The following is a 20,378-nucleotide window of genomic DNA, read 5'->3' on the forward strand; positions in this document are numbered from 1 at the left end:
ACAATATCCTCCTGCGACCAGAGGTCTTTACGCTGTACCGCTTTGCTGCAAGGCACATCTTCTCCGGATGACTGGGAATAGAAATTGTCAACAGCAGATGAAGAGCTGGCATCTAGTAGCTGAAAGGATGATGACATTATTGGCTGTTCGTCTGTTTGCAGTAAAGCTGGATGACTGACAGTTTCACAAGGTTCATCTTGTTCGTAATCAGCTGGAGGAACTGGACTTTCTCTACCAAGATTAGGACAGCTCTTGATAGCTGTTCCTATAATGATAAGCTCTTCATCAGTAATGGAAGATGCAAAGCTACTTTCTTCTACCATTGGAAATATCTTGTTTTTCCTCTTCAACCTCAGTGGGTTGGCCCTAGGGATGTTTTGATGTACAGACCTACTAAGCTGTTCAACCAAGTCATTAGGTTCATCCCATTCTTGTAGGCTGAGCACAGAGATACCTCCAGGTGATTCAGAGGCATGTACTTCAGCTACAGCAACACCACCTTGTATGCAACTAGCACATCGATTGTTGTCCGGCTGAATAAGCTGTTCTGTAGACTGGGAGGTGTTTATTGGTTGGCCAGACTCATCCTCCAGCATGTCTTCAATAGATAATTCAGTGTTTATTGAGATTGGACGTTGTTGTGTCGCTGTCCTCTTGCCATTTGCCTTGCTAGATACATCATAGACTTTACTACGCCTGTTCCTATAGGCTCTACCAACCTGTACAGCTATAACTCCAACCAATACTAGCACTAGTCCTACAGCAGCTACCAGAGGAGCTACTATTTTAGCATCTACGCTACTATCTCCGCTTGTACCTCCAGATATAGTAGAATTAGTAGTATTGTTAGCGTGTTCCATTCCACAGGCGACTCGCTATAGCTAACAAGCTACGTTGACGCTTAGTTTAAATCTGGTTGCTACGGAGGAATTCCCAATTAAAATATTGCTCATTGCGCACGCTCGTCACGTGGATGCACGCCATGTGACGTGTAGCAACAATGAAATTTAAAAGGAAGAAATTCGTAGGCAAACCCACTGGTATACGACTGATAGAATATGCTAAAAGAGGAGAACTTAAAAAGTTGCAGGACATTCTTCGGTCCGGGCTGATTAATGTCAACTGTGTTGAACCGAAATATCACTCCAGTGCATTATTTTGGGCCTCCTACCACGGACATCGTAAAGTAGTGTTGGAGTTGTTGAAGAGAGGCGCTAACCCTAATCTGTGAGTGGTCTGTGTACGTAATTGCTTCACAAATGTACCTATCAATGTGTTTACTGACTCAACTCAATTATTGGTTAAAGTTTTGTACCCCACATTGCACTTATTAAGGCTCACTTATACTCGTTTGTGAGGTTCTACAATTATAATAAAATAAGCAAAGAAAAAAATTATGGACAAAGCTTGAAGATCGAATTACTCTAATAGAGCAATCAGCTATCTAATAATGCAGTCGCCATGTGTAGTAGTTATTTCTGTTCTTTATTATTGGATACTCCAGTAAATATATGTTGTAGCTGCAGTGTTCACACATGCAGTGTGGTATTACTTGAATATGTGTGGAATCCCTGCCATATCACCTATTAGACATTTAATACTATAATAATTTATTGCTGGTGAATTATAGCAACTGGAACTGAGTAATAATAGATATAGCTATTTACACTAGCTAGCTAGTCAGTTGTGCCAAAAAATATCTGGCCCAAGTATTGTAGTTATGTGCAATGAACACTGACTTAAGTGCATCCATGATTATAAGCTGCTGCTATAGCTGAAGTATAATAACTGATTGTTCTATTAGAGTAATTCAATCTACAAATGTGTGATAGTATTATGAAGCGGTAGGCCAAACAACTGAGCAGAGAGCGTTTTACTTATCTACAACTTTAAAGATACATAACGAACTATACACCATGGTTACAACCAATCATATCACTGCACGTGACTGTTTATAATTATGAAATAGTCTATGTACAATCATTTATACCGATGTCAATTCTTGACATCCTCCGGGGGAGGGCCAATAACCTCCTTACTCCAGTGAGATATTTTGTCCCTTGCTATAGCAGTGGAGCTTCTGATTGGTTGTTGCACCATTGATTGTGCAACTGCTTGACTTGCTGCATCTCTTCTGGGTCTTCTAGAGATGTCAGGCTTCTCCTTTGACCCTTCATGATCAGAAATAGTGTCACCCTTTCTGGTGCCAGTACATTCATGTGCTTCATGTGCAGCGAATTCTAGAGGATAAAGTCTTGTGATTGGACGATTTGTTCTCCCTGTACTCGTACAGATGTAAGCAGTACAAATGAGTCCATCATAGCTTTTGTCCAATCTTTCAATAACCGCTAGTCTCCACTTATTCCTTGAAGCATCATCAAGTACTAAGACAACACCAGTAGTAACATGAAATTCACGGAGTGAGGTCAAGTAGTTATTTTTCCATCTGGCCCAAAAATGTTGTAAAAGTTTAGCCTGTACTTTGGCTCTCTGGTCATCTCAGTTTGCGTAGACTTTTCTCCATAGTCTGGATCATTCGGTTCATCCTCTTCAACTGGCATGTGTGGTAGTGTTACTATGCATCTTCCATATAGAAGGTGAGCAGAAGTTAATGGATCAGGATCATCAAATTCTGATGAAATGCAGGTCACTGGTCTGTTATTGAGGTGAGCCTCTACTTCAACAACTATTGTTTGCAGGGTAGATAGACTGATAAGTGCTCTTCCTAAAACATTCTTTATAGCATTTTTGGTTAGGCCAATAAGGCGTTCCCAAACCATGGTCCACGTTTTGGTATAAATTTCCATACAACTCCTTGCCTGCCCAAAGATTCCTTGAGTGATATTGATCCAAACAATTGGATTAGTTCATCAGCTGCTGAGTGGTAAGTTGAGGCATTGTGTGAAATCATTGTATGGGGCAAAGACTTATGACCAACAAATCTTCTGAATGCCTCCAGGAAGGTTGCCTCTGTCAAGTCGGTTACTAGCTATAGATGTACTGCCCTCATCGCAGCACAAGTAAAAGGACAGATATAAACTTTGTTCTCTGTGCCGTTTCCCTTAATATATATAGCTCCATTAAAATCCACTCCTGTGGTGGTAAAACGTGGAGACTTTCACTCATAACTTTGGCAATGGTGGAGGATCTGGGGTCTTGTATGCTGCACCTGAAAGTTTCCTGCAAATAACACACTGCCTTTTGACCTTCTTGACACACTGTCTTGGAGCAGGAATCCAGTACCATTGACAGATGGCAGTGATGGTGCTGTTTGTTCCAGCATGAAGCTGTTTGATGTGGATAGATCTGATTACAAAGGTTGTAAATGGATGATTTCAAGGTAACAAATAGGGAAATCTTGTCAGTTCACTCACAGGAGTATTATCAAGATTACATAATATATGAACTCTTGGTATTATGTATCCTGCCACCACAACGAATGACTTTGTTGTCATCCAGAAATAAACAAGGTTGAAGTACCAGAGTCAATCAGGAAGTTGATTTGACAGTTAAATTCACAATTTCCTCATAGTAAACTTGCTGTTGACTGTGACGAATCTATTTAATCTGAGCATCACCATATTCTTGTGGTGTAATTAGACCTGACTTCCTTGAAACAGATGTGGATGATCGTGCATTGTAAATAAATCTTATAAGCCGTAACACCAAGTAACTTGTCCAAACTATTGTAATCAACAATGTTTATTATACAATGTAAACCAGATTGGTTGTGTTCCCTTGGAGTAGCCACATTCCTGCTTGTCTTCACCATCATCTACTAGTAGATGCAGCACTTCAGAATGATTTCAAACAGGCCACTTGGTAGGATTACCAATCCAAACTGGGCCATACCTCCGCATATTGGAATCCACGAATGATTCTGCACTAATGCCTCTGGTGAGCAAATCTGCAGGATTGTCTGCAGTTGGACAATACTTCCACATTGTAGCTGGAAATGATTCAGTGATTTCTGACACACGGCTTGCCACAAAAGGCTTAAGTTTCTTCCTACTGTTCACCCAGCGAAGAAAAATTTGACTGTCACTCCACAATTGAATGTTTGAACAGTCTAGTAAGGGCACCATTGAACACTGGATAAATGTAGCTAACCTTGTAACAATGACCGCTACCATAAGCTCTAAGTGGTACTACATGGGTTCTGGCCATGACAAATGCTGATTGTTCACCTTCACAAAAATAAGCAACAGCTCCATAAGCCTTAACATTAGCATCAGCAAACACATATAATATTGGTTTAGCAATACCTAATGTCATGAAGTAACGTCTGGGCAACACCACCTTGGAGCACTCATCTATATCTCTGGCTGTATTTTGCCATCTAATCCTGTAAGGCTCATCAAGGGGTTCATCCTGTAAGGCTCATCAAAGGGTTCATCCTGTAAGGCTCATCAAGGGGTTCATCCCACTTGATCTTCTGTTGCCAGAGCTCTTGCATCAGAATCTTGGCTAACACTGTCACTGGGGCATGAAGAATCTGATGAAATAATGACATTCAAAGCAAATGTGATCATGTCAGTACAAGTGTTCCAGCGCAATCCCAGTGTATTGACTGTGAGGTTCTTGTCAACTACATTATCTCTTGTAGCTATGGCTTGAAGTTGTTTACTGTTAGATGCCCATGATCGCAGATTAAACTTTGCCTCTAGCATCATTGATCTGGCCTCTAAGTAATACTGTACTTAACAGCTTGTGCCTCTCCATCAGTTCCAGAAATGATATTATCCACATACAAATTATTCTTCATGTCTGTAGCTACTGGTGATTGGAACTCATTCAGGTGACAGTGTAGAGTCGTACTCAACATAAAAAGGGAGCTCACTGATCCAAAAAGAACTGACTTGAACCGATATGTTTGAAACTCACTCTCTGGATTACTTGGATCAGACAACCATAGAAATGTAGTGTAATCCCTGTCACCTTCACCCAGCCTTACATGTACGAATGCCTTTGCAATGTCAGTTGATAGGCCACTCACATGAAAACGAAAACATAGCAGAATTGCACAAATATCATTCTGGTAAGGAGGACCAATCATGAGACAATCATTTAATCTGGGATAGTACTTTGACTGATGACAGCTGCAGTCATAGACAATTCTTATATGAGTAGTTGAAGAATCTTTTTGGACAGCATGGTGTGGAATGTAATGAACATTACCTGTGTAAGAAGTGGGTACTTTCTCAATAAAACCATGCTTCACTTGTTCAGAAATAATATTACTAAATATCTCCAACAGCTTGGGTGTTTGTTTAAACCTATGAGCCAGTAACCAAGTTCTTCTTTCACAGATGGCATAGTTCATTGGAAGAGGAGTATGATCAGCTTTCCATGGAACTTTGCTTTGTATGCACCATCTGGATCACATGATATTGATGAGCTTTAATATTGAGTTACAAAATCCAAATTTCAATCTTTGGGAGTTTTTCCAGTTGACTCCGTGGTCCAGAAGCTCACTGGAGATCGCTCGTTTTTCTTGGATTAAGCAGAAACATGAAAGACACCTTTGTTGCAAACATCATCCTGGCTTGTTGGTAGAGATCCTGAAAGGAGGTAGCCTAGTTTTTATTACATGGCTGTTGGACCATTTCCTTGAATGATGTGATTTCCAACAAAATCCCAGTAAAAGTCAGCACCAATTAGTAAGGAATTTCAAAGTTCTCTTCTCCAGAAATGGGTGTGCCAGTGTGATACCTTGTAAGTATGGAATGGCCTTGATGCAGGTATGAAATGAGATGTGGAGTGGTGTTGCTATGTTTGGAACAACTAGTCCTGTCACTGGTATACTAGTCCTGTTACTGGTATTCTGTCACCATTTAAAGCTATCACATCTATGACTGCTGTACTCAACTGCTTGCTGATGGCTGATTCTGTTCCAAAGGATGATATGTTGATATTCTCTATGCTATGGGGGCATAATTGTAACTGATCAGCTAACTTATGGGAAATGAAAGACCTTTGTGCAGCTCATCAAACAAAATATTAGCCCTTGTGCATCTGTTACCTGTACTGACAGTGGCAATGGCAGTCTTCAATAGACATATAACTGGTAAATCGACATTATGAATGGTACCCACGTGAGTGGATAATGTGCCTTCGCTACCTTGTACCACTTGTAGTGTGTCTTTAGCTGTAGCTGCACATTCTGGTTGGTACCAGTTCACCCACTTGTATTGTCTTTACCACCACTGAAGCTGGCGTGACAGAGGCTACTGTGGTGTCTGTGTTTGCATGATTTACATGTCTGTTTTGATTTGCACTCAAACACCTTGTGGGGTGCAAGACAATTATAACAAAGCCTTTCTTTCTCAACAACTTCTAGACGTTTGTTTGGATCAGTGACCACATTACAACTGTTAGCTGTGTGTGCAACCTTACAGTAAATGCATACAAGTTTCTAAACTGGTGAAAAAGGAAGTACCTCTGTGATCCCTGGAGTGATGTTTGCTCCTTGTGCCAGTAAAGAAGGAAGGTGTCATTGCTGTATCTGCTGGGAAAGAATCCATTGGAGTAAACTATCCCTGCTCTAGAATTTTGATCTCCTTTAGCAAAGCTTATCTCAGTTCATCGATAGTCCACTCTGGGTTCATTTGCTCCTGTGCCATACAGAGGCGTAGGAAGATATTTCAGGTGGGGGTGCTGAGGTGGGAGGCGGACTCATCCGCTGGGGGGCAGTCCCCCAGACGCTGACAACATTTTCACAATTGTATGGCTTAAAATCATTGGAAATTACATATTTAAGGACAAAACAATGATCACATACATTCACATAGCAAAGGAGCTACCTAAATATTAGGGCTGAACGATACTGGCATTTTAGTATCACGATCAATGCTAAAGCCACTATTCACGATACTGAATAGTTCACAAATAAGTCAATCATAGCTGGTGCTACATAGTGGTATTGCTCAGCATTCCTGCAGGAAGTCCTTATAGGTGATAGCAAACTAGCCACTATCATCCTTGTTTACAGTAACAGTTATTGTAACACATGCTTTGAGGTTATGTTATGGTGTTCACACCTCTCTGCAGGGGAAACCAGGTGGGTGGACTTTATCACTTACAAAGATTCTTAGCCAAGCACAGCATAACAAATGGATATTTAATGACAGTAATATACAGGCATGGTATCACGATAGTTAAAAACAAAATATCGCGATATCGATACTTTCAAAATATCGCGATATATCGCTAAAACGGTGGTATCACTCAGCCCTACTAAATATGGATTAAAACCCTATATAATATTGTATTACAATTTACATGCAGTTGTACTGGTATAAATGTCTTATATTTTGTGTATACTCTAGAATGGAAGAATGGCCTTTGCCGAATTATACAAAAATCGTTAATTATAGTAACATATCACTTATATTTATTTCGTAGTGTTAGCTAAATGTAAATGCTTTAACAATTAAATCATCAATTCTGTTCTGAAGCTGATGCATTAACAGGTTGTTCAGTTAACATGCACTACCATACCACTTAACACTTTATACACTAGAGAAGGATCTCTGTTGTAACTGTAACAGCTACCATCAATAAACAGGGAGGAGGGGTACACCCAACACACGTACTTCAGTGGGTACTGACACACAAGTATACACACTTCTTATTCAATATTGTCTGCATTATTACTGTTACTAGTGGTGTTTGCTGTGTCATCACCTTCGCCTTCGTCACTCCCATAAACTTTATAACTGGAATATGTTACAGAGGTTCTAAGAGACGTTGCGCGACAGCAAAACAAGTGAAAATCACGTGCACAAGATTTCATCCAATCAAATCAATTCATTTTTGAAGTTCAAACTATAATTACCGCACATGACACCTTGTTGTTCCACAAGGTCTCTTAGAACCACTGTAATTGCAATCTTGTACTCCAATCCTATTCATCTCTGTACGTGGGAGACACGTGACATCGTGTTAGATTGTGAATCCATCATTTTCTATACTTCTTCTGAGTCACAAATAATTGCACTAGTGTTAAACAGCTAGCCAATGGCGAACTGCAACATCGGAATCTTCGAGATAATACTCATCATCGTGACCGTCACGAAATCCGCTTTGTCTGATCACGTGATCTGTTTTAATTATTTTGCGGAGCATGCAGACAAATTTGTGGGGGTGCTCCAGCACCCGTTTCCTATGCCTCTGCCATATTACGCTTGATCTCAATTGGCAATTTTCCCAAAACCATCGGTACTAGCAGAGCACCGTAAGATTCCTGTGTCACTGCTAATGAAGATAGTCCTCTAATGTGGCTCTCAATATAATCATAGAGATTTCTAAGATCCTCAACATTGTTAGGTAAATTCATTAGTGCTTGCATATGAGCATTGACAATCTTTGGTGTTTGCCAAATCTCTCCTTTAGTATAGCAACACAGTGATTGTAATTAGCATCAGTAAGTGTGAAAACCTGCCACAACTCTGGCAGCTTCTCCTTGGAGTTGGGCTCTCAAATAGCTGGATTTTTATACTCCTGATAGAGTAGGACTTGGGTCCACAGCTGCACTAAAGCAGTCCCAGAATGTTTGCCAGCTCAGTGGCTCACCAGTGAAGGTCGGTAGGCTTAGCTTAGGAAGACGACTGACACTACTCTGACTAGTAATACTGCCATAACTGCTGCTGCTTGGGAGCTGACTGTGATCATTTTGGGGTGGGTGAACAAATGGCATAAACGGCGTAGCTGCAGCACTCAAACTAGAACTCTGATGTGAATTCCCGCTGAGGGGGTGTGGCTCTGTAGTATGCTTCTGTTTCTTCAGAAAGCATTATATTTGTTCAGTTCTTTCAAGAATTGTATCCTGAATATCCTCTGCTTCATAAACTTCAGTCGACTTCATCTGGGTTTTCTATGGCTTTTGCTATCTTGACATCCAACTCTCGAAGAGTTCCTCCCTTACGTGACAGTTTTTCTAAAGATGTGCACAGGGCAACAATTTGGGAGTCATCCAAAGCTTTGCTGGAGTCAAGGAATTTGTCTGTTCTCTGATAGAGTTTGGTCAAATGTGACCGGTAAGCCTTACGAGATGCCCGTAAATGTTTCAAGTCTTCAGCCATTTGTTGAACAAATTATTGTGTAAAAGAGACACACAAATACAAGTTTCTGCAAAAGATTCACTTGCCTTCTGAGGTACCATTCTCACTCCAAATGCCATGGTACCACAGCTTTTTCATAACGGGTTACAAATGTAGGCGTAGCTAGCCATAAGGTGAAGTGAATCCTGATCACAGCATCAACAAATGTGTGATAGTATTATGAAGTGGTAAACCAAAAAACTGAGCAGAGAGCGTTTTACTTAGCTACAACTTTAAAGATACATAACAACAAACTATACAACATAGTTACAACCAATCATCTCACTGCACGCAACCTGCACGTGACTGTTTATAACTACATAATAGTCTATGTACAATTATACCGACGTCAATTCTCGACAACCAACAGCATGTCAAGTCAGTCTTGATATACACAAATGGTGGTCAAGTACATGACCAACATGGTACAAAGTGTTAAACAGCGAGCACAAAAGTTTGGTTGTTCCATTCCATTCCTGATTTCACTCCTTGCTATTATATATAACCTGCCACCTGCCCATGTAGTCCATATCCAAGGCCTTACCAACGTACCGAGGCCTTACCAACGTACCGAGGCCTTACCAGCGTACAAGGCCTTATCAACATACTGAGTCCCTACCAACATGACTCATACACTTAATCACTTCACTTGTTACATTTACCAGCAATCATTAGGACTAGAAGTGTACTGTAGCTAGCAACTATATACAGCCCCATAATGCACAGCTTGACCACTGTGTCTGTTGAATATGATTGTCAAGTGAAAAGTTATTTTTAAATAATAATACTAAAACAACACTAGTCTAGGCAATGGAAAGTGGAGTATCAGTACATACGGAACATCATAAACATTAATGTTCCATGCTAAAACAATTGGTGATTTTATACTATGTACATGTATGTACGTAATGCCTTTATCTAGGAAATGATAACTTGTAGCTTTGTTATCTAGCTAGCATTCATAGCAACCACAGTAGCCATCTAGTTGTACTGTGTCACTGAAGTACAGCACATGTCACTACACGTGTGCTAATAGAAGTTATAGCTGTAACCTCACTGTAAACCATTAGCTTAGCTTTGTCATAATTATTTGGACAGGACAACAGTTTACCTACAGACTGCAGTACACGCAGCTTGTATGGGTGGAAGTGTGGCTGTACTTTGTGCTCTGCTAGAGTATGGTGGGGATCTGAGGCTACAAACATTAAACAATGAAACACCTCGAGATGTTGCAGTGAGGAAGCGTCATATGGCTATAGTCAGTGTTATTGAAGATGCATGTGAGTTTAACATGAAGAAGTGTAACTTGTTTGATTTGTGCGTGTAGTTTCTCTGACTACCACTTTATCAGGAAATGATATTGTTCATGGAAAAGTTAGTGTGTGGGTTGTTGTATAATCTTGCTAATTCTAATACTGATATTTACACAAATTACAATGATTACAGAACATGTATACATTATGCAATAAAGAACTTCACTATAACACAACTATACATCGTTAGGTCTCACAACTGGCATGGCAGAGAAAAACCATTAAGATGCTTACTACACAATTACATACACCTCAAGCATATGTGACTTATAGAAATGGCGCAAGGGACTAAATCAATAACACACACACACTACACACACACATTTGACAGTACACAGTTAATGGCAAAACTTCTCTGTAATAGTGTACTTATATTACTGGTACAATCAAGTAGTGATGATAAAAGTAGTGAAACAAGAGATGAATGATGATATTACAGCAAAGCTTGGTGCTACATTGGCATTTACACAATTATTTTGTTCAATACCCAAGTGAGCTATGCTATAAAACCATCATTCATCTTTTGTTTCACTATTTTTTATCCTTTGATCACTACTTGATTTGCAGTAATGCTATAGCTAGTATACAGCTAGTGTGACTGTTCTATTAGAATATCACAGTAGTGTACATGCTTTGAATAATTTAATGGCCTCTAAATGAGGAAAATTTTGGTACAGAATTGATGTGGTTTTGTTATGTGAAGAAGACAACAACCAGCCTGATTAAGGAAAGACAATGCACAGAAGGCACACACCTGTCGGAACCCCAAAAAGCACATGCCACTGGTGAGTTTGTTATCATCATCAAATTATTTGACATCAAATGGTACCATGTGCTGCTTTGTTTGGCCTCCATACTTGCAATGACTGTGCTCAGGCTGGCAGGCAGGCTAGCAGACCAAAATTCAAATTTCGGCAATTTTTTACTGCCTGTAAGCATAGATATTATACGTAACATGGATTGGAAACGTGCATATAAATGAGTGTTAATAAATGTTTCCTATCCTCGTTACAATGTGCGAAATAAATTAGGTTATTACAGCTGGAGTATTTTGCTCTCTTGTAAGCTACTAAGTGGTGTTTGTCATTTACAGCTGGGCAAATTACCACCTACATTAACTGGAGGCTAGCCTGGTTAGACACATTGGCTCTTGGCGAACAGTAGGGTGGTAAAATTCTCATTGTTAAATTGAATTATGGTGTTATGGAACAGTTTTGTATTTTCCTGAAGAAACTAAATGTTCAGCACTGCTTCTATCCTGTTGCTTGCACCACTTATAACAGGTACAATAGACTACTCAGATATAGTTGTATTACTGTATAGCTCTTTCACTTTGATAAAACAAAGCCAAAACAGGCACTACATTTTGTAATTATTTTACCCTAACAGAGTAAGACTTTAGTTAAAGTTTTATTGTAACATACCAAGGTATTTAATAGGCAATGCAAATACGGCCATCACTAATTGGCTAATAGCAGCGCTGCTGAGATAGAAGCTGATACCCACCTACCACTATCCACCTGTCGCCAATGGTATTGCCTCCGATATCACCAAACACGCCCTTGTTCTTGTTCAGTACACAACATAAAACACCAACAATGTAAAATTAACGTCTACACTACTATATAACCAAGAGAAAAGGCCTGTGAACAGGCTGTCAACATCTTCAAAACCAGCACACCGTAACGAGGATAGACGAAATTATTTTTGCGTGTTTCCAATCCATGTTACGTATAATATCTATGATGTAAGTGTATTCTTGTTTTAATGCTGTATTTGATGTTAGATGGACTAATATTATTCTGTATAGGTAATTTTTGTCGCATAAGATGTCTCTAAGATATTAGGGTGGCATTTTAGGTGACGCCCGTCACTTTAGGAACAATCCCTACTTACCTATTATTGGTTGGTCATTGAGAGCGGCCTCTACCAACCTCTTTGGTGTTCTTAATGTCAAGATGTACCCATTACTTTACTGTTTGATACCTAGCATATGATGAGACCAGCTAACTCGTACATCAAAGCTTGTCCACGGTGGATGCATAATGTCTCATCAATGTGCAGTTTTGAGAGGGGTAGGTTGTCATCTCTTATTATGTACGTAACTATGACAACCTGTTTAGTATCCCCTACTTCATCATGTCACTGTGCCAGTTGTGAGAAGTTAACAGTGTTTGACTATGGCTATGGTAACCTACAGCAGCTGCTGCAGTGTGTTAATATGATGTAGTCACTTTACAGCTTATCCATTTGGTGCTGGTATTCAACCTGGTGCTTACGGAATGGTTCCTGAGATTATTTCTGCTGAGCTGAGCAAGGTGGTTATTAGAATCAATTAGCCAGCTTTTAAACAATGTGTGTAGTCATTGTCAAGGGAACCAAACCTACCAGGGTCAGTATATGAGCAGACCAGATGGCAGGATTATGAAGTAACTGTTAAGAGATGTATGGAGACCAGTAAGCTATCATATAGGTGTTATGGTTACACTAACAAACAATTGTTTAAGGAAGTAGACTTGTTAAGGTCAGTCCCTACACGTGTCAGCTTCACTGTACCATCATATCATTAATAGTAAACTACGTCATCCTAACATTGTATTGATAATGGCAGTATGTTGTGGTCCTACCAGTAATGACATATTAGCAGTGATGGAGCCGGCTACACTAGGAACACTATATAATCTACTACATCATGAAACTGATCACAAGTTGACACATTATGAAAAGTGTTGTGTAGTGTGTGATGTGTTAGATGGTAAGTTTGTACTAGAAAGAATTAATGATATTAAGTAATGTCGTTATAGTTGCTAGGTAACTAGGAGCAGTGGCGTAGCTACCATTGAGGCAACCGAGGCAGCTGCCTTGGTAAAAAATGCTCAACAATTCAGGCTGAGCAGGCCTAACCCACCCCAAATTTTCTACTCAAACATTTAATACTAAACAACATAACTGTACCAGAATCTATGGCTGTAGTAGTAAGCAGGGCCAGAGCCCACAGTGACAAGATCTGACCACTTTGAATTTGTATGAAAAAGATCAAGATACTCTAATAGAGCAGTCATAGTAATATACTCTAATATAGCATTCAATACAGATTATAGCCACAGTTTTCATTACACTGCTTGGTCTATATCATCTACATTAAATATTTTTATGTTAATTGTCTTTAAATGGCTTATCAAAAGTTCCAATGAGTCAACTACATGGCATTACATTGAGCTAATTGATCATGCATATCATGCATTAGCAGTTACAATCAAAAGCTATCCTCCACTGTGACATGCCAAGTCAAAGCATATTATTTCAAAATTTTCCTTGAGGGAGCATGCACATAGACTCCTTAGCTTGACATGTTTAGCACATGCAGTTGAAAGAGATAATCTCTGAATTAAATATCACATCAGATCAATAAAAAGTATCTGACCACTCTAAACATTTAGTACTGAAGTTTTTCTTGTGTTGAGTACAATTAAACTAGTTTAATAATTGAAGCATGGTATGTAGCATTAACCAAGTTGGAGCATTACTTATGACATGTAGTCTTCTGAAACAGTTTCTTCCATCCAACCAGAGAGTCAACCAGCAAATGCTGTACCACCCATGCTTGAAAGTGTTATCAATTGAGTCAGAAGCAGACCCTCTCAATTAGGTCAATGTATAAACTTTGCCTCAGTAAAAAAAATTTCCTAGTTATTCCACTGAGGAGCTGGCAAGGGGAGTGGCTCACCAATACTACTACAATAGCCAAATTGAGTTGGGGGAGGAGGGATCAGTGTTGGTATATCACAATAAACCTGCCTTGTTGTTGTCTAATGATATTACACATGCTGTCAATAGCTAGTCATGCATAGCAAGAACTAACTAAGAGGGAGATGAGCCAATATGTTCCTTGTTGGATCCCTCACTGCAGCTAGCCTCTCCAGTGAATCATTGTACTTGGACAATGTATATACTATTGAGACAATTGATGTAGTTACCTCAATAAATCTGTTTGAGTGGTGAGAAGTTATCTGTGGATCAAGTCACCACCTGTGGATCAAGTTACCACCTGTGGATCAAGTTACCCACCTGTGGATCAAGTCACCACCTGTGGATCAAGTTACCCACCTGTGGATCAAGTTACCCACCTGTGGATCAAGTTACCCACCTGTGGATCAAGTCACCACCTGTGGATCAATTTACCCACCTGCAGCTGGTCTGGGATTTTTTCTCCATTCAACTCAGTTTTAGTAACATGTTTCTGACTCCCTGCTACACCAGCTTTCATTTGTCTTCTTTGTGGGTCTGGCCAATCCCTAGTGGGATAGTAACTAAGTACCCTCCGAGATATATAACAATGACATATAGCTATTATATCACTTCATGGTTATATTACTTCATGGTTATATCGCATCGTATCGTTACAAGTTAAACTCATATGTATCATTCTTACAGGATTGTATTACCTACACAAGTTACGAGGGATTATTCATTGTGCTATTTCATCTCATAGTGTCTTGCTGAGTACACGAGGAGCTAAGGTAACTTCACCTGCAACAATAGCATCAAATCACATTCACTGTTTTTAGTTGAGCAACTTCCAGTTGTCATTAGAGGCTGAAGGCAGCTCCAGTGAGGTAACTTGTAATGATAACAAGTTCTTGTTCCCCTGGATGGCTCCTGAAGTGTTAGCAGGAAGGATACCCACACCAGTTAGTATACTAACATGTTACATGTATAGGCTTAGTATCAGTTGTGATTGATGTGGCTTCATTGTAGAAATAACAGAACAACTACACACCACCTACACTAAAGTGATCACGACAGTTATTCTATACATGTACATCATAACTGGCAATATCTTTACTGTAGTATAACCAGCAGTATTCCTCTAGGATACTGATAGGTACAGTTTGGGTGTGTTGCTATGGGAGATATACTCTGAGAGTGTTCCATGGGTTGGAAAGAGGTCAACTGAAGTATTTAAGGCTGTAGTGGTAAATAAAGAAATACTAAATACCACTCTTCTACCATGGACTAACCTACAACAATTACTGACTAACTTGTACACAAACCAGCCCATCCATCGACCCAGTATTGACAAGGTAACCATGACGACTATACCCTATAACTGTTACATGTTGCTATACAGATCAGGAACGTCATTCACAAGATAAACTTGTGTCATTGTGCTTGTAGAAACTAGTCTATTACACATATCATTAGTTTTGGAAGTAATAAGGTGACATTACCGCTATTAGGAATGATGGGATTAACTGTAATATCAGCTAATGTGATTGTAATGCTGCCATACCCCCTCATCGATATCATTATATTTGGCTTAGCCAGTATAATTACAGTTGGCTGATTTCCTGTTCGCGAGTGTACCTAATGGTCCCCTATTGCAGTAATATTTTGAGGAGTAAATTTTTCGAAGTTGAGCAATGTTGCTAATTTTCGAGAGTTTGCAAACACTCTAAATGTATTAGACTATATGGAGGTCTAAATATTTCAAGGATACAATTTTCACTGGTAACCCCCAAAACTACGAAATCAGCAAAAATTATCCCTCTAAGCTATACGGTACTTCATGGTAACCATTGTATAGTATGTGCCAGCTTGTTGAGAAGCGATTCATAGTATAGTGAGCAAAAGAAGTTCAAGTTGTTAGCTGTGTGCCTATAAATCAATGTGTGTTTGTTCTATGCCAGTGTCACACTTGCTTTATCACCCTCCATGAACCATTATAGATTGTAGCTATATAATGTTTGCTAGTTGCACTGAATTTTTTTGATTTTACCTGAAGGCACACTGTAGCTATCTCTAACCTATTGTGTTGGCATAATTTTGATTATAATAATTCTTTTGCATGTCAGATAAATACTTTTAGCTATTATAAATCTTATATGCTGCAGTACTCATGCAAAAACCAACCAATTACACTCGAACCTTTTGCTATAGTCTCATGTAGTTAGACCACTCCCCGTACATAAAGAAAGCCACACACACATACAAAATAAAAAGTCTGACTTGTTAACATTACCCAGCAACATATCAGCTAATAGCAAACAGGTAACTATCACCACTTATAACTCATGACTTGTATTTTGTTACTATATACAATTAACACTATACATACACATGTACTGTGTGGTAAAAAGGGGGATAGTTGTGACCAAAAAGGTTGTAAACTAATTTGGCTAGTTGTATTGGGCTATAGTTGTAGCTAAAAGTCAGGTGCAGAAAAGTATAAAGTCAAAGTTGCACATCATAGTGTGTTATACACCTTACTAAGATTCAATATTGTGGTAGCTAGTCATTTTCAAAAACGTGGGCTTTAATTTTCTTTTTACTGTCCACTATTAAAATTTAAAATCTAATATATAAAGCAACAGTTTACATTGGCTTGTGCTACACATGTACATAGTTCACTGGTTCTTGTTTTTAATTTTGTCCCTTCAGCTTGCTATTTCCTTAAGTTACTTAATTTCCTTCCAGATTCAATCTTGTCCAGTCACAGCTGTGTTTCAAATTTTTCCTGGGGAAGTATGCCCCCAGACTCCCTAAAAGTTAGTTAGAAATCATTTCAGTCTTGCACTAGGCAACACAAACCCTCTTTCACTTCAACTATTTCAATACAGTAATCATGACAATACAGAGCTCAAATACGTATAAGATACTTATACTTCATGCACATGCAAAGGTAAATATTGTTACCATGTGTGACAACTCACCCCACCCTGGTCTTAGGTTAGGGTTAGCTAGTTGTAAAAAATGGTTTTCAAGTTTTACTGTACATACGTAAAAATTTTCGAGGTGGAAAATTTTCGTAGATTTCATAGATCACATTTCACCTACGAAAAATGTCCTCCGGATCCAACAATTATAATGTAGTAAACTGCCTATAGCTAGCTACAAAAGTTGTCCTCTGAATCTCTTGCTATATATAGTCATTCATCTACGAATGGTTTCAGTGTACTTCATGATAAGACGAATGGTAGGGTTTCCACTCAAAATAGGAAGGTACTTCATTTTGTTATGTCTGACGATTTTAAGACAGACTGACCTTTAAGATAAAACAAACAAGTGCTAATTTGTTATTGGAATGTTTGCAGCAGTCACTACCAGCACAATTATAACATATGTACACTAGTAAATCCCTTCATATAGGATTTCCACTGCAAAATAAGATGATGCCTCAGCCTTCTTCATTGTTTCTGATGATTTTCATGTAGGCTGACCTTAAGATAACAAACAAGTGCTAATATATTATTAAACTGTCTATTACTTTCAACGTCAGTGCAGTTTTAACTGTAGACACCCAAAAAGTGGTCATGTAGCCAACAATCCCACTACAGCTATAGATGTGCTATAGCACTACAAGATGTAGAAGCCTTCATTATAAGATAAGAAAATGCACTAATTGTGACTTTGGCAACCCTAAAATACAGTGATTTTCTGAAAAGCTGCCCAATTTAACTATTATGATATTTTTGGTCATGTGACCACTTTTTGTGTGTTAAAATTATGCTAATACCCAATGCTACAAGCAATCCAATAATAAATTAGCACTTGTTTGCTTTATCTTAAAGGTCAGTCTGTGTGAAAATCACCAGAACTGATACAACAAAAGGGAGCACATTCCTATTTTGAGTGGAAACCCTACGAATGGTCATACTATATACAACCTGAATTGCAAGTGTCTACTTTACCACTTTTCTGAAGGCTTAACAGACTACATGATCAAAATCTGAATTTAGAGGAAGGTAGTCTCGTGCCCAGCCGGGCTAGCGTACTAGCGCGAGCCCGGCTGGGCACGAGACTATATACATAGCTATATATAGCTAGGTGGAATCATAGATAATTGGTGGAATGTGGGTGGCCATGGGTGATGGGAAACTATATGGCACTATATAGTCTTGCCTTAGCCCGGACTTTATTCTTTTACTGTGACCAGCTGTTTTCGCTACTCAACTAATCTGTCGACGCCCGCCCCTTCGCAAAAAGGTTTTGCAAAGAGGCGGGCGGTGCCAGATAAAGTAAAGGTTGACAAAATGGAGGATAGGGAGGAAGGGTACTGTAGCTGCTGTCATAGATTATAGTGGGCCATACTGCTATTGACGCTGCTATACTCGCAATAATTATTACCGTTGTGGCGCCCTTCTTTAAAATACCACAATCGATAATAAATTACCACCATGCCGGGGACGACTCATCGTGCGAAGCTGACAAGCAAGAAGACGAGCAGGTATCGAGTGCAGTTGTATCACGTCATTTTAATATTACTTAGTAGGAAGAGATCACGCGTTGAAGAATTGATAGTAAAAGTTTCAGATGATGAAGATCACGTGAACAGTGTTGAGCACTCCAGGGATGAAGTAAATACGGTAGTTATACGGAATATTGTTGCACTCCGGCACCACTATATTGCTTCAACAGCCACTGATATCAGTGAAACACTGATTTCCAGTGGAGCCCTATAGCATATTTAAAGGGTACAAGATTTTGTAAACATTCCAAGTTTTGCCCACCACCTGTAGACATAAACTGTTACCCACGTCAGTTTGTTAGCCTCCAAGTGCTATATTTTGTTCATATACACAAGTATATCAAATAGCCTAAATATTTTGAGGGGCAAAATTTTCAAGGATGAGTAATGTTACCTAATTCAATTTTTTTGCAGATTTACAAATATATTAGACTATGTGTAGGTCTAAATATTTCAAGGATAATTTTTTTTGCTGTTAACCTCCAGAACCTCGAAATTAGCAAAATTTTTCTCCCTTGAAATATTTAGGTTATATTGTACTTACTGGTAGTCTTGCTAGGAACTTTATCTTAAGTGCCTTTAAGTTTAGGAGGTGACCAGGCAATCAGTAAGTGTTTGTATAATCTGTTTCTAGTCGTAGAACAAATTGGTAGAATTAGTGGTTTACAACTGTGGTGGTTTGTTTGTGACATTCTTTATATAACAGTATTGTAGTACTGTATGACTCGTACAGTCTGTACTGTATGACTCATACAGTCTGTACTGTATGAGAATATTAATTCTATGACTCATACAGTCATTGACAGTTTGACACCTGTGCAAAGCATAGTATAGAGTTTACTCAGATTGATTTTTACCATATTGGAAATCAGTTGTGGCTATTGACCTATTCAGCTGCTGGAGTGCTGCTAAGGTCAAATGGTTATCATTACTTGTAGTGGAGTGTACCAGTGTAACTTGTACAGACCTACAAACTAACTAGGATAATATAATAGTGAGAATTCTCTAGCTAGCTCTGTGTCAACTATGAGGTACGTCTCGGCTGTATCGACCAAGACTTATACAATGTGTATAACAGTACAAGTATTTGTTTTACTCCTAATTTAGATATCATACTAATCAGCTATATGGTCCATGTCTGTGTTATAGTGTTGCCATAGTGATGTTATTGTCATGGTGATGTTTCAGTCAGGTGATTCTGATGATGATGGTAACCATGACAAATTGATAGCGGACATCACAACACACTTGTCATCAAAGAGGTGCTGATCATGTAAAATCGTGTGATCTCATGTGATCCACAGGAAGCCAACAAGACGAGAGGCAGCTTTGATGGTGTCTGACTACAACCTTAACATTGGTATGTTACAATGGTGAATGGTGATGTTGTTGCTATGGTGATGATAGGTGGTCAAGTGGAATTGTCAGATTTGATTGGCTCTCTTGACAAGACTAAACATTATGCTGAGCTCAGCAAGAAATTGGTGAGTGACACACTGACAGACAAACAATGACACTCATTTGAAGGAAGTTACAAATTATGCTGTATAGTAGGGACCACAAAGGAGTAGGCATGGTCCACGAAATATAATCACCCAAAAACCAGACGACGATGAGGCACTAAGCCCAAACAAGCTTTCAGATCGACCTGAAACTCTTTCAACAAGTTGCTATAGAATTTTAAAATTAATTTATTTAACGGAATTTTCTACTGAC

General features: G+C 39.0%; 2 protein-coding genes across 5 annotated transcripts in view; both read left to right on the forward strand.

Annotated features, from left to right (window-relative positions):
* Positions 1 to 101: 101 nt before the first annotated feature.
* Positions 102 to 15,708, forward strand: LOC136257723 (inactive serine/threonine-protein kinase TEX14-like). Its single transcript, XM_066051008.1, has 12 exons — positions 102 to 1,227; positions 10,200 to 10,381; positions 10,429 to 10,475; positions 12,405 to 12,489; positions 12,538 to 12,603; positions 12,656 to 12,732; positions 12,778 to 12,938; positions 12,988 to 13,169; positions 14,849 to 14,934; positions 14,983 to 15,105; positions 15,289 to 15,498; positions 15,546 to 15,708. Exons 1-12 carry the CDS (start codon positions 1,001 to 1,003, stop codon positions 15,597 to 15,599), a joined length of 1,500 nt encoding a protein of 499 aa, XP_065907080.1. The 5' UTR covers positions 102 to 1,000; the 3' UTR covers positions 15,600 to 15,708.
* Positions 15,709 to 18,400: 2,692 nt separating this feature from the next.
* The window catches only part of LOC136259080 (U3 small nucleolar RNA-associated protein 14 homolog B-like), a 28,245-nt gene continuing 26,267 nt past the window's right edge, over positions 18,401 to 20,378 (forward strand). Inside the window, exons 1-5 of one of the 4 annotated variants that reach the window (XM_066052499.1) lie at positions 18,401 to 18,641; positions 18,684 to 18,780; positions 19,851 to 19,924; positions 19,967 to 20,022; positions 20,070 to 20,146. In XM_066052499.1, the coding sequence (XP_065908571.1) occupies positions 18,592 to 18,641; positions 18,684 to 18,780; positions 19,851 to 19,924; positions 19,967 to 20,022; positions 20,070 to 20,146 (354 nt within the window). In that variant the 5' untranslated portion in view covers positions 18,401 to 18,591. The remainder of the gene's footprint in view (positions 18,642 to 18,683; positions 18,781 to 19,850; positions 19,925 to 19,966; positions 20,023 to 20,069; positions 20,147 to 20,378) is intronic. The other 3 variants (XM_066052500.1, XM_066052501.1, XM_066052502.1) reach the window with 3 other exon arrangements.

The sequence above is a fragment of the Dysidea avara genome, chromosome 6 (genome assembly GCF_963678975.1).
Source record: "Dysidea avara chromosome 6, odDysAvar1.4, whole genome shotgun sequence".
NCBI lineage: Eukaryota > Metazoa > Porifera > Demospongiae > Dictyoceratida > Dysideidae > Dysidea > Dysidea avara.

What these genes read in the sequence shown, in the direction of transcription:
- LOC136257723 (XM_066051008.1), top strand. Translation starts at nt 1,001, where the DNA reads ATGAAATTTAAAAGGAAGAAATTCGTAGGCAAACCCACTGGTATACGA. An exon ending in TGAGTACACGAGGAGCTAAG is followed by an intron (nt 14,935 to 14,982) that starts GTAACTTCACCT and finishes CACTGTTTTTAG; the next exon opens with TTGAGCAACTTCCAGTTGTC. An exon ending in ATCGACCCAGTATTGACAAG is followed by an intron (nt 15,499 to 15,545) that starts GTAACCATGACG and finishes GTTGCTATACAG; the next exon opens with ATCAGGAACGTCATTCACAA.